The sequence below is a fragment of the Muntiacus reevesi genome, chromosome 8, assembly GCF_963930625.1.
Source record: "Muntiacus reevesi chromosome 8, mMunRee1.1, whole genome shotgun sequence".
NCBI classification, from domain to species: Eukaryota; Metazoa; Chordata; class Mammalia; order Artiodactyla; family Cervidae; genus Muntiacus; species Muntiacus reevesi.
In genome coordinates, this window is record NC_089256.1 from 75,079,377 (window position 1) to 75,093,306 (window position 13,930).

The 13,930-nt window shown below is 39.2% G+C and overlaps 1 protein-coding gene across 13 annotated transcripts in view; it reads left to right on the forward strand.

The window, feature by feature from the left end:
• MECOM (MDS1 and EVI1 complex locus) overlaps nt 1–13,930 on the forward strand; it is a 614,971-nt gene that overhangs the window by 574,723 nt on the left and 26,318 nt on the right. For 9 of the 13 annotated variants that reach the window (XM_065943617.1, XM_065943614.1, XM_065943616.1 and 6 more), the window contains 3 exons: nt 845–1,001; nt 5,274–6,630; nt 9,364–9,451. In XM_065943617.1, coding sequence (XP_065799689.1) covers nt 845–1,001; nt 5,274–6,630; nt 9,364–9,451 — 1,602 coding nt within the window. The remainder of the gene's footprint in view (nt 1–844; nt 1,002–5,273; nt 6,631–9,363; nt 9,452–13,930) is intronic. The other 4 variants (XM_065943611.1, XM_065943613.1, XM_065943622.1 and 1 more) reach the window with 3 other exon arrangements.

A 13,930-nucleotide genomic window follows, 5' to 3' on the forward strand; every position in this document is an offset into this window, starting at 1 on the left:
CCCCACTATAAATTATGACTTGGTTCTAATTAAAAGTGGAGTGCCTTAGTGACCTGGGCTGAACAATATAAGAGCGAATTGAAAGCACTTCACCTTGACCGTTACTCTTAACTATGGGAACAGCAATTCACATCATTAAATTTTCATACTCCTCAATTAACTAAAAGATGTCCTGGTGTCATGAAAATTTATTTCTCTTTTCAAAAAATTTTCATGATATTTGAATATCTTTTCTCATGTGGAAATTGTAACATTTAACTTTATGTTTAGACGTATTTTGCTTCCAGATGTGTGGGTAGCTTTTTGTTTTCCCTATTTCTTTTTTTTGTTTTTTGTTTGTTTGTTTTTTAGTACAATGTCCAAAGGAACCATTTTAGTTTAATGGTTACTTAATAAAGCACAGTGTTAGAATTTAACCCCTAAGGGAACTCCTGGAGTAGATTTGGGACACTTTAGGCAAAAATCCATCCAATTTTGTACATCTTTGTTTAAAGGATGGAAATAGTACACCATTTTAAATAATATCATGGCTTGTATTTTATTATTCAATTCCATTCACTCTAAATAGGATCAAGAAGAAGATCTTGAGTATGCTTTAGTAACGCCATTAATTATTTTGTTCAACTGATACCAATGGATACGTGTGCTGAGTCTACAGAGCTAAATAATTTACAGTCCTGACCCTCGAGAGGCTCACACTTTGGAAATATGGACCCTCTTTTGGGCTTTGGGGAAAACAAACAAAAACTAAACAGATGCACACAGTCCCTTCTTGAGTCATTCCTGGTCTTCTTTCTTGTGTCCTAGAATTAAGTTTCTTGATTAATCAGTACTCATTTCCTAGCAGGTTTTCACGGACCCTAGCAACCTTCAGCGGCACATCCGCTCTCAGCACGTTGGTGCCCGGGCCCACGCGTGCCCCGAGTGTGGCAAAACCTTTGCCACTTCGTCGGGCCTCAAACAACACAAGCACATCCACAGCAGTGTGAAGCCCTTTATCTGTAAGTTTTCAACACTCCAGCCCCCTTTCCTGCATCTGTCTGTCATCCGAAAAGCTCTGTAACCAGGAGAGTGAGCCACGCATGGCCCTGAATGCGGGGGCCTCTGCATTAGCAATTTACGGTCTCATCCGGGCAGGCTATTTTCTATGACAAGCAAATCTTTTATAACCAGATCTATGGTATTTTGCCTATGATCCCTGGGGTGTTTTCTTTTAGATGGGATCAGTAACAGGTAGAGAAAGGACACGTTGTTAAATAATGTGAAGGAAGCCCCCCAGGTTGTGAGATTTGTCATGTTGGAAATGTGTGTGGTTTGTAAAAACAGCAAATCACAGGTACGCTAGACAAAATGAAGTGAGAAAAACCTGTTCTGGGTCAGAAAGAGCTAGGAGAACCTCACCTGGCAAGTAGGTTTAGGACTGTGGGTGTGTGGTGGGGGAGGGGATGAGGGGAATAAAAGACCCTTTAATCTACCCTTTGTGGCTGATCATAGGTTGCAGATCAGTAGGTCTCCGTTACTTGAAAAGCAGAACACTTTTACTTTGATGCCAGATACGCCGCGTCTCTAACCCCATGCACTCAAGCAAATTTACAGTGTATTTCCAGGGGACATTCAATCTGACCGCCCACCTAGAATACCCCTGTAACCAAGGGCTTCAGGACAGGTCCACCTCAGCCCTCTTTTGCTTCTTCTCTTGTCCACCCACCCCTGTTCTGTGTGTTGTGCTGAAATGTTTCATATGGAAAATCAGTTGTTCTCAGTCCATCTGGGCAAGAACTCTGGGCTTCTCCATGGCTCAGCGGGGCATATAAACACAGTGAGTCACTGGGCTGTGTCACAAACTTCGAGACAGATTTTGGATCCAGATAAGCACAGAATTGGACGAAGCATACTCAGGAGTTGGCAAATCCTCTGACTTGGGAATCCTTGCAAAACAGTTTTTCTGACAGCTACTTTTTTTTTCTGACAAGCTACTTGATGGTTTGTAGTAGGTATATGAGACACTACTACAGGACCTGATGGAAAAAAACCTAGTTTTCAGCGCCAACATGGAGATGCCAGAGGCTAACACGCCTCCTTTTTACCTTTGCATAGCTCTCTTTTATGTTTCCAAGCCCCACGAGAGCTTTTCTTTCCCTTTCCAGCTTACCCTAGCATCCCATTTTGCTCATATGTTCTTCTGTTCCCTGGGTGGATTGAAAAGGACTCGCAGAGAAACAAAAGGGTGCTCTAGTCTCTCTTGAGGAAGCTCTGTTGAAAGTCATGGGAAATAAAATATACAATGGAAATTTTAGACTTCTTGTCTCAAAAAGACATTCCTGACTCTAGGTCGTAATGCCCTAAAAATGTACTTACAAGTACTGCAGGCATACATAATTCATTTATTTCTGATTTTTCAGAAATACATTTTGAGACATTTATGTTTTGGTGGGAAATAGAGAGGAATTGATCACACAAATTATCATCACCCATTTAATGCTTTCACTACTATTTAAAAGTCAGAAAATAGAAATTCCTATCATCTAAGATTCTGGGATATGGAATTTTAATTGTGTTGAAGTCCAGTGTTTCACTTTAAAACACGATAGGGTATCCTTTCCCAATCAGATTGCGCAGACCTATTTCCCATGACTGTATTTTCAGTAATTATTGGTAAATTTAAATAGCAGATGGCATTCTTCAAATATAAAATCTGACAGAGGACCATGGGGTAATTATGAATAATAGCCGTGTAATTTCAGAACAAAAGAGGAGTTGGTGTGGAGACTTTGGAGTGGAGGAGGTTCACCTAGAGTTGATATCTGTTTCTCACCAGAAGGCCACACACCACGCTTTACCCCCACTGGTGTGTTTATGGCAACTGTCTCTTATTACAGTGCGCCGCCAAGCTTGAGCCCAGAGTCACCAGCGCTAAGATAATTACTCACTGCCTTTACAGAAACCTCCAGCCTTCCCAAATAGAAACCACATGCTCTAATAGGCTGAATATATTCAAAATACCTCTTAATTTGTTTAATAAGTAGAAAAATGCAATGTTAACTGCTGACTAATTCCTTATTATTGAGAAAATTACAGTACAGCCTAGACTTCAGCATCAGTTGAGCCCTTACCTGCAGGCTTGGTGGTTTGTGGTGGGCCAGGCTGGGCCTTCAAGTGAGAAAAACAAAGCATCTGCCGATGGAGACAGCCCACATTCTAAGTTTTGGAGACCTGATACAAACACTGTTTGGCAGTGTGAGAGAGCCTCCAACCAGGAAAGTCAGATGCACCTTCTGTTACTCCCATATAGAGGAACTCTTGATTTTCTGAAACCTCTCCCGCTGTTAGAAAGAAGTGTAGAGAGCAGTATTTCTTTGCCAAAATATTACAAACCTTTCAAAACCTTACACCTTGTTTGGACACCCATTGGGCTATTTTCTCAATGACTTTTAATGGCCCAGAGGAGGGGTGTCACTTTCGTAATGAGTGCACGTTTATTTACTATATCTTGTTATTTCTCATAGCTGAATTAGTATAATGTTTCTACCCTCTAGTTCATATGGTTTTAATTATTATATCAAAGAATTTCAATAGCATGTGTATTTATTGTATATGGTTAACTAGTATATCTTTTTAAAGCAGACTCTGTTGAATATCCCAACAGAATGACTTGAAAAGAAATAACTCACGTTTTCTCTTCCCGTTAAAATGCATGTTTTAGACTCTACAGTGTCATGAATCATCCCACAGCTGAAAGCTCCTGTAATGTTACTAAGCACAATTGATATGTGTAGCAATGCATTTTAATTGTTAGTAATAAAAGAAATAGATATGGAATCACTTGGTACTTCCTGTTTGGTGGTGTGGGGGATAATCAAAGTTCCGGATGAATTTTGCATGACTGAAGGTTCATAAAATCTTCTTTGAATATTTTTTTTTTTTAGTTGTTATTGTTTTGACTTAGGAGTTTAAAGGCAGTCATCACATGAAAGAAAGAAATGTTGTGTTTTATCTTCAGTTTGATTTCTTATATTTGTTTCAGCAATTATTAACAAGGCATATCATGTTTCTGCATGGATTAATGTGCACAGAAGCATGAAAGTAAGCTCACACGTAAAGGGGACTCATCTTTAGTAAAGTAACGTAAAAATGTGATGCTTGGGAAATGGATACTATGATCTTGCCAGACGTGGAATGAGTGGGATTCCTACATAGCAAAGGAGCTATTAAGGGTCAAGGAGTTTGGTCTTAAAATATACTTAGATCTGTTCAGACATATATGAGGAAGAAGATGTTCTACTTTTTTGGCAAATTCTGGGGGAAGAGGGTTATTTCCAGCCGCACCCACTACTGTACCCTGACTGGATTCGAGCATTTCATGCCCTCTCCCCTGCTTGCCGTAGCTGGCAGTACCACATACAAGTCAAGCCCCAAGATAACCCGAGAAGATATGACAACAAGTGGACATGTTTCCCAAGGACGGGGTTTCATAAATGCAGGAAGGTTAGCACAACCACTGGTGTGAGGGGAAGTCAGAGGACGTGCTCATAGTTCATGGGAACCAGCAATGCAGGATGGGCTACATTCAATTTAGTTTCCTTTGCAGGCTTAAAATAGCGCCATTGTAAATTATGTCAGTCTTTCTCAAATCATGAAAATGATTGTTAAAAATGCCTCAGAATACACAATGTGCATTGTTGTGTGGCTTTGATGTGTGAATGATGAGAGCATATGATATAATACAAATTAAATAATGGTAGAGCAGTCACAGGCTTTTTCCCTGAGGGAAGAGGGAATAAAGGTGAAGTTTCTGGGGGAGGGGAGGGCTGTTTCTTTTGTGTTGGTGCTTATAATATAGAAATCTATAAATGGTCTAAAATTTTAAAGGGATTCCTGTTCTGTTTCATGTTTAGCAGATCTTAAGAATTTATGTTGTAAAGATTCTGATGGTGTCGTCATTGGGTTGGGAAATTAGTGCATGCTGGAATTTGACTTTTTAATAAATATTTGAATACACAAATATGATGCAAAATATGATGTAGTGGGGGTGACAAATATTTATATATATTTATATGAAATATTTGTGCTGTCTCAAGACATTTGTCAGGTTGGATGCCTTGCTTTGGAATCTAGTGAAATGGGGTTTTCTGTGTTTGGAGCACCACTTTGGTGCCTCCAACATCTTTTCCTGGCTTCCTAATTGAAATTTGGGGTAAACCACTTGTGATACTTGCTAAATTCAGAAGCAATTGCCATAAAGCCTGAGATTCTTTTTTGTTGTTTGCACACAGGTGAGGTCTGCCATAAATCCTATACTCAGTTTTCAAACCTTTGTCGTCATAAGCGCATGCATGCTGATTGCAGAACCCAAATCAAGTGCAAAGACTGTGGACAAATGTTCAGCACTACGTCTTCCTTAAATAAACACAGGAGGTTTTGTGAGGGCAAGAACCATTTTGCGGCAGGTGGATTTTTTGGCCAAGGCATTTCACTTCCTGGAACCCCAGCTATGGATAAAACGTCCATGGTTAATATGAGTCATGCCCACCCGGGCCTTGCTGACTATTTTGGCGCCAATAGGCATCCTGGTGGCCTTACCTTTCCAACAGCTCCTGGATTTTCTTTTAGCTTCCCTGGTCTATTTCCTTCCGGCTTGTACCACAGGCCTCCTTTGATACCTGCTAGCTCTCCTGTTAAAGGACTGTCAAGTACTGAACAGACAAACAAAAGTCAAAGTCCCCTCATGACACATCCTCAGATACTGCCAGCCACACAGGACATTTTGAAGGCACTCTCTAAACACCCACCTGTAGGGGACAATGAGCCAGTGGAGCTCCAGCCCGAGGGGTCCTCTGAAGAGAGGCCCCTTGAGAAAATGAGTGACCAGTCAGAGAGTAGTGACCTTGACGATGTCAGTACGCCAAGTGGCAGTGACCTGGAGACAACCTCGGGCTCTGACCTGGAAAGTGACCTTGAAAGTGAGAAAGAGAAATGTAAAGAAAATGGTAAAATGCTCAAAGACAAAGTAAGCCCTCTTCAGAATCTGGCTTCAATACATAATAAGAAAGAATACAGCAATCATTCCATTTTCTCACCATCTTTAGAGGAGCAGACTGCGGTGTCAGGAGCTGTGAATGATTCTATAAAGGCTATTGCTTCTATTGCTGAAAAATACTTTGGTTCAACAGGACTGGTGGGGCTGCAAGACAAAAAAGTTGGATCTTTACCTTACCCTTCCATGTTTCCCCTCCCATTTTTTCCAGCATTCTCTCAATCAATGTACCCATTTCCTGATAGAGACTTGCGATCGTTACCTTTGAAAATGGAGCCCCAATCACCAAGTGAAGTAAAGAAACTGCAGAAGGGAAGCTCTGAGTCTCCCTTTGATCTCACCACTAAACGCAAGGACGAGAAGCCCTTAACCCCAGTACCTGCCAAGCCTCCAGCGACCCCAGCTGCAAGCCAAGACCAGCCCCTGGATCTAAGTATGGGCAGTAGAAGCAGAGCCAGTGGGACCAAGCTGACTGAGCCTCGTAAAAACCACGTGTTTGGGGAGAAGAAAGGAGGCACCATTGAACCAAGACCAGCATCCGATGGTTCCTTACAGCATGCTAGACCCACTCCTTTCTTTATGGACCCCATTTACAGGTAAGGGAGGCTGGGAGACCGCTAAGTGTGGACGGACATGCAAAAGGTAGTTTTTATACACTAAAATTACGACTTTCAACAAACCATTTTTTATTATTGTTATAAAACAGAGTAAAGTTGTTTGATCTGGTGAATTCATTTTTTATTCAGAAAGTCAACTCATTAGCTTTGGACTTATTTTTGGATGTCTCCGAACTTGGGGTTTTGGAATAGACCCATGGAGTTCTTTCCCTTGACAATAAATTTATTTTTAAACACATTTTTTTTTTAAGTGGAAAATATGGGAAAGCCATATTTAAAGCAAGTTGTCAAGTGGCGGAAGAATGAGGCTCCTGAAGGATTAATGCAAATATGTGTGGGTACTTAAATGGGTCAGGTTATTTGGAATGAAATGGGACAGAGCTAGAGTTTATTCTTTATTAACCTACCAACACAAACCTTAATAAGTGCTGGTCCTATTCTGTTTCTAAGTAAATCTGTTAGAAGCCCCATGTAAATGAAATATTGATCACAAAAATGCTTTGTAAATGATGTGAATGATCGGCTTAAAAACACATCTGTGTTTAATGCCTGCATTATTCAATTTCCTTTGCATCCAAAATTTTTTAGGGTGGGGAAATATATGCTTAATAAAAAGCCTCTTAGGTCCGGTTCTCAGTTAACACTGGACCATTCAGGATGATTCAGTTTTTAAATACTAGTTTTTTTCAAAGTGTACAAACAACGATAACAGTGCTTGCGATGTGTTTTAAATATTACTGAGCATTTTCACATTTACTTTCTCATTCAAATCATGAACATCGTTAAGAGTTAATGGAAAATGTAGGCAATTTTTTATTGAACTTATTTAAGCTGGCATTATTTGATATTTTTGCCTAATTTTTTTTTAAATCAGGAGACAGATTTGTTCAATTTCTTCATTCACAATATTTTTTTGAACACCTATAACTTGATAGGTACCAGAGCTGCAAACTCTTTTCACTTCAAACTCGTTTTCTACCTTTATTATGTATGTTAACCAAGAAACATTACCAGTTCATTAAGGACTACCCCTACTTGAACATGACAAGAGGCATAGAAAAGGACAAAACAAAATTGTCTCAAAGTCATCATTACCTTGCGTGGGCACTCCCCACCCCACCCCCCACCCACCCAATGATTGTATTTTCCTTTATGTGGCAGTTCTTTTACAGAAAGAAAAAGAAGGGGGGGAACCCAGATCTTCCATATTTTGTGTGTAGCTTGTATATTACACATGGTCAGTAAGGTTGTATTTCCAACTCAGTGATACGTCTCAGCCCTTTGTGAAGATAATTTCTCAAGCTTTCTTTCTTAGACCCTCCCAATGGCAATGAACTTCCAGTTCATCTACATACCCCTTCCACTCTTCTCCATCATCTCCCAGCCTTCCACCTGCTTACTCTAATCTCAGTCTTCTTTCTGGTACATCAGTTTCAGTTTGAAGCTTTAGTACATCAGTTTGTAGTTTAGTACATCAGTACATCAGTTTGAAGCTTTAGGCATCTCATTTCACCAAACTCATAAAAGACCTAAACCCAGTTTTAGTGTAAGACCTGGGTTGAAATCTCAGCTTTCTCACGTCTTAAAGTCTTCTTCATCCATAAAATGGGTGTAAGGGCACTGATATCAATAAGTGAAAGAGTACATGTAAAACATAACATATATGCAGTTTCAAGAAGTCGAAGCTGCTTCTAGGCTTCCCAGGTGGCACTAGTGTAAAGAACCTGCCTGCCAATGCAGGAGGCGCAGGTGACCCAGGTTTCATCCCTGAGTCAGGAGGATCCCCTGAAGGAGGGCACAGCAACCTACTCCGTTATTCTTGTCCGGAGAATCCCAGGGGCAGAGGAGCCCAACGGGCCACAGTCCACAGGGTTGCAAAGAGTTGGACACAACGGAAGCAGCTTAGCACAGAGGCTCCTTCTGTTCATTCTGAAACTATTTTAAAAGTATACTTATTGAATGTTTTTTAAAACGAAATCACCAACAGTTGGTGAAAGAAATTAATTCAATCCACAAGGTCATTTCTTATATGCTTGATAGAAAATAGAATGACAAACCGTTCTAAAGCAGAAGAACTGTGTAGATAAGTTTGATAAAGTCTTTCCTTATCTTCAAAAAGTTCCTTATCCTCTTCCTACCACGGCGCTTTCACCTGCCCTGTTTATTAGCAGCATCGGCTAGCAGGGTGTGTAGCAGGCTTAGAAAGTCTCCTGCTGGCATTCATAAATGTAAAAGAAAGAAAAAATAAATAAATTTAAAAAATAAAAATAAAAAAATGTAAAAGAAATAGAATGATGATTTGTGGGAGTGCCTTATTGATAGAAAACGACTTTAATTTTCAAAGTGAACCTTCTTCACTGGCTTTTGAAATCAGCCAGCATTTTTGTCTACATTTGCAGTGGAAAGGTACAAACTAGTGAGCGATGTCTCCAATTTTATGACTTCGTTTTTAACATTTCCTTCTCATTATTATTAGTATTACTACTCATTCAATAGGATTTTTCCATTTTTAAAAGGACCTTCTTTCTTTGAGCACCCAGAAGTGCCACGAGTATTCTTCAAGAACTGAAACAGATGTCTTTATATTTTTATTAGTGTGCTTCCCGGCAACCTACCATTTGCTTTATTGTTAGCTGTTTTAAATGTCAGCGATTATGCAGGGATTGATCTGTGAGACTGATTCTTCTCCAAAATCTAATTTTAACCTTTCAGAGTAGAGAAAAGAAAACTAACTGACCCACTTGAAGCTTTAAAAGAGAAATACTTGAGGCCTTCTCCAGGATTCTTATTTCACCCACAAGTAAGTATTTTGAATTTGAGACTTCAAGCTTGTAAACTAACTTGTTGATCCTGAAAAGCAGGTGCAATGAAATGAAAGAAATCTTGAGAACATTAGGATTTCCTATGACGCTGGTGTGGAAGAACACAGGAAATTCTAGCAGAATTAAAATCCAAACTTTTTAAAGAAAAAGTAGTCGATATATATATGTAAAAATAACATGGGTTCAGTGTTAAGTTATTCTCTATTAAGTACTTACTGAACTAAAGTGTATTTTGGAGTGAGCAAAATTCAGTTTAGAAATTAAATATTGAAGTTGTCTTTCATGTTTAAAAAATTTGCGATTGTAAGAAATGGATCACTGTGCAATTTGTCTCAAACTCATGAAGGTCATTTGTGTTCTTTTAGTGCTTAGATAAAAACAGGAAATGAGTCTACCTGACAAGTTGTTACCATAGAGGGTGAAGGAATTTATCTAGAGACCACTGGGCATTCCAGCAAAGTTCTGTAATTGCACAAGAATTCACCACAATACACAGAGCTATTTGCTGGATGGAGTTGTGTCCATTTATCAAAATACGTATGATTTCTCACTGCAAAGAAAGTACAGAGCAGTGCTATCTAATTAGTTCATCTTTATGTCCCCACGTTTTTGGTCATTTAAACAAAAACTAGTTTACATATCTGTTAAGATGTGGAGAATTATATTGAAAGAAGGAATATATAAACATCTCGAATCTGGTTTCTTAATAATTTTTTTAAAATTTACTGTTTATTAAGGATACAAGCTCCTTATCAATAGTAAGCAAAACTTTTATGAAAATGTTTGACAACAGAGGTAACTGATTTGTTCTGTTCCAATATATTCAAACCAAAACTTATGCTTCTCCAATAAAATTGGTGGAAAATTCTATGCAACTTATCTTACACAAAGCTATGAAACAATTAAATTTAATCATCTTGGGATATGACTTTTTCCCTCACCCCTCACCCTCACCCTCTCTGTGCCTGCTTCTTACTTCATTTTTAAAAGTACTTTGCCAAATTCTTGACAATAAAGCAGGAGAGCTGAAATACCATATTCTGGGTTGAGTGGCAAGATCTGTCATTGCTCAAAAATTCTCTCTTGTAGTTTAAGGGAGGAAAAAAAAAAAGCCAGGATTCAGTGTCTTTGAGTGACTCAGTCTACCTGGCTTTTAGTTTCCTTACTTATTAGATGAAGGAGTGGGTGTAAGGTCCCTATCTTCTCTGAAATTCAAAGATTTCTAGGTAGCTAAGGCAAATTTGCTGGTTCAGAAAATGGGGAGTTTTGTCTACTAACATCTTTACATGTGCATGCAGCTGTTTTAACCTGAAACAATATATGATTTAGTATGAAAAGGGTTAGAAATATTCCAGTTAGTATTCATTTTGTGTAGAAAACTAAGGAATTTCTTAAATTAGTTTATGGAAAAGCAAGTTCTAAAATAGTATATGTTTATCAGGTACTTATTTTCCACATTTACATTGATCTGAATTGCACTTGGTCTCGTGGGCTAATAAACCTGAGCATAAAATACATTTTCGTATCAGATATTATACAAAAAGTGTATCTCTTTTGATAATTTTCTAATTAAATGCTTATAAAGATATAGTTATCCTTATAACTGTAATTAAATTAAATTTAATTAGTTTTAATTACAATAAATCAATCTATTTTATATTCTAATTATCTTTAAAATCTAGTAACTAATCATTTCAAAATCAAGTGCTGTGGGTATGTAGTTTAAGGGAGGAAAAAAAAAAGCCAGGATTCAGTGTCTTTGAGTGACTCAGTCTACCTGGCTTTTAGTTTCCTTACTTATTAGATGAAGGAGTGGGTGTAAGGTCCCTATCTTCTCTGAAATTCAAAGATTTCTAGCTAGCTAAGGCAAATTTACTGGTTCAGAAAATGGGGAGTTTTGGCTACTAACATCTTTACATGTGCATGCAGCTGTTGTAAATGTAGTATATGCATATTTTTAATCAAATAATATAAGAAAATCTGCCATGTTTTAATATTCACAAAATTAATGAAGGATAGCAAAAGATGAGGCACGTGTATGGAGCTTGGGAGTATAGCAATCACCCGCTCAGATCACTGAAAATATACCTATGGGAGCACAGTGGCAGAGGGTGTCCTTCCCACACCAGAATGTCACGTCTTGTTATACGGGACTAACTATTGCTGCATGTTGCTGGAAGAAGAGTACCCAATAGTGATCAGTAAAATATCAGTAAAATATGATCATATGTCATGAATACTGATCAAGCTGAATGGGCTCCTGCCGTTGGGGAGCTGGGTCCTGGAAGCCCTTGCTGGCCAACTGTTCGTGCTTTGGTTGCTGGCAGGCGGGCTGTCTGAAGGGTCTTTTGGGAGGAGGCCGGGGCAGCAGGAGGACATTCAGGGTAGTTGGGGCAAAGGCTGTTTATGAATGACGACAGAAATATTTCGTTATTTTGATAACTAACCGTTGTGGCTGTTTTTGTGTGTGATGGCTGTATGTCACTGCGATAGGGGGCATAAAGAATGCCACCTGAGAGATGTTCAGGGCCCTGAATTTTCGTCAAGCCTCCAGAGCAGTCTATCCTTTCAGACTTTAGGCTTCCCTGATGGCTCAGCAGATCCACCTGCAATGCAGGAGACAAAGGAGACTCAGGTTCGATCCCTGGGTTGGGAACATCCCCTGGAGTAGGAAATGGAAACCCACTCCAGTACTCTTGCCTGGAAAGTCCCATGGACAGAGGAGCCTGGTGGGCTACAGTCCCTGGAGCTGCAGAGTCAGACGTGACTGAGCACACACACGAGGACTGTTCTTTCAGAAACTCTGCCTCGTGTGTTCGGAAGTTTCAGCAGAACCTTTTTTTGTTCTTTCTAGTACTTTATCAATTCCATCACAGCCTCAAGATCCACCTTCCCACAAACAAATAAACAAACAAATGAAAACAAAAAGAAACTGCCTAGGATTTGGGGCCAGAAATAACTGCTTTAGAACAGGCTTTACTACTTATTAGCAGAAATGCTTCAAGTTTGAGCCATGTAGTTCATCTCTCTGAGCCTTCTGTATCAGTGTAATGCGTGTACCCCTTCCAGCCTTACTAGGGGCAGCTGAAAGGACCAGTGCTCACATACATGACATGTTTAGCACTGTGCTCGGCATGTGGAAGGATCTAGAGGTGGAAAAGCTCTCTTTATCATTGGATGCAGAAGTATTCTGTTTTGACTGTGAAGGAGTATCAATAAAATACCCTCCTGCCATCCCCTGAACCCAGTTTCTTTGGTAGAGATACATCAAGTATCTAGAAATACCTGAAAGGATATTTGTTGTGTTTTTGGTGCTGTCTTGGACACCAAAGCATGCCAGCAAAATGAAAGGACTTGCCTCCTCTGCACCCAGGGCTTGCCATCGTTTTGTAGGTAGATAAGTGCTCGGTTAAGACCATTCACAACTTCATTTTTCACTTAAAGTATTTTGGAGCAAATCACATGGTCCCTCTGGGGCTTCTATATCCTCATTTTCAGAATAAGAATAATGCTGTTTATCTCAGGGTTATCTACCTCTATCTATTTCTTAGGGTTGTTATCATAAATAAAAGGAGACCACATGTTTTCCATGCTTTAAGGAAAACGTATAAATAGATAGATTTGTAAATGCTTTGTAGTGGTATTCTCTGATTGTAAAAATCTTACAATTTCTGTATGTCTTTGTATTCTGTCCCACCTTCCCCCGGCCCCCGCCTGCCTCTCCTGTACATAGTTACTAATCAATGAAAGTTGGCACGTCACTCAGATGGTAAAGAATCTGCCTCCAATGCAGAAGACCAGCGTTTGATCCCTGGGTTGGAAGATCCCCAGGAGAAGGGAATGGCAACCCACTTCAGTATTCTTGTCTGGAAAATCCTAAGTACAGAGGAGCCTGGCAGTCTACAGTCCATGGGGTCGCAAAGAGTCAGACAAGATTGAGCAACTAACACTTTGATTTTCACTTATCCAAATAAGTTGGATATTTATTAAATTTTATTGGAAATAAATTATTAGGCTATTTTACTGCCTTTTAGAAGAAAGTATGTATTTTTAAAATCCTTGACAAAAATACAGAAAACATATAGGAACATATACATCAGAATCAAAAGATAAATACTGGCTTTATCATTCTCAAGGTCTAAATTCCTCTCAGTTCAATTCTTGGAGAAGTACGTTTGCTCTGTCAGGCCACTAGAGCACTATTTCACTTTCTGTTTTTCTCTTATAAATAAGTTAGTTTAACATAAGGCTGAAATAAGTAGTATAGGGTTTCTCTCTGACTATGTGTTTGAAAATTACATTTGGAGTCTTAGATTATAATTTTGAAAAGAAGATGACAGCCACAGGAGGTGAGATGGAGGAAATGATATTACCCTATGATCTTTGGAATGTCCATTTCATTGGGTACTTTGCATTTTGGGTACTTTGCATTCACATTGACAGCTCATTTGAATTGC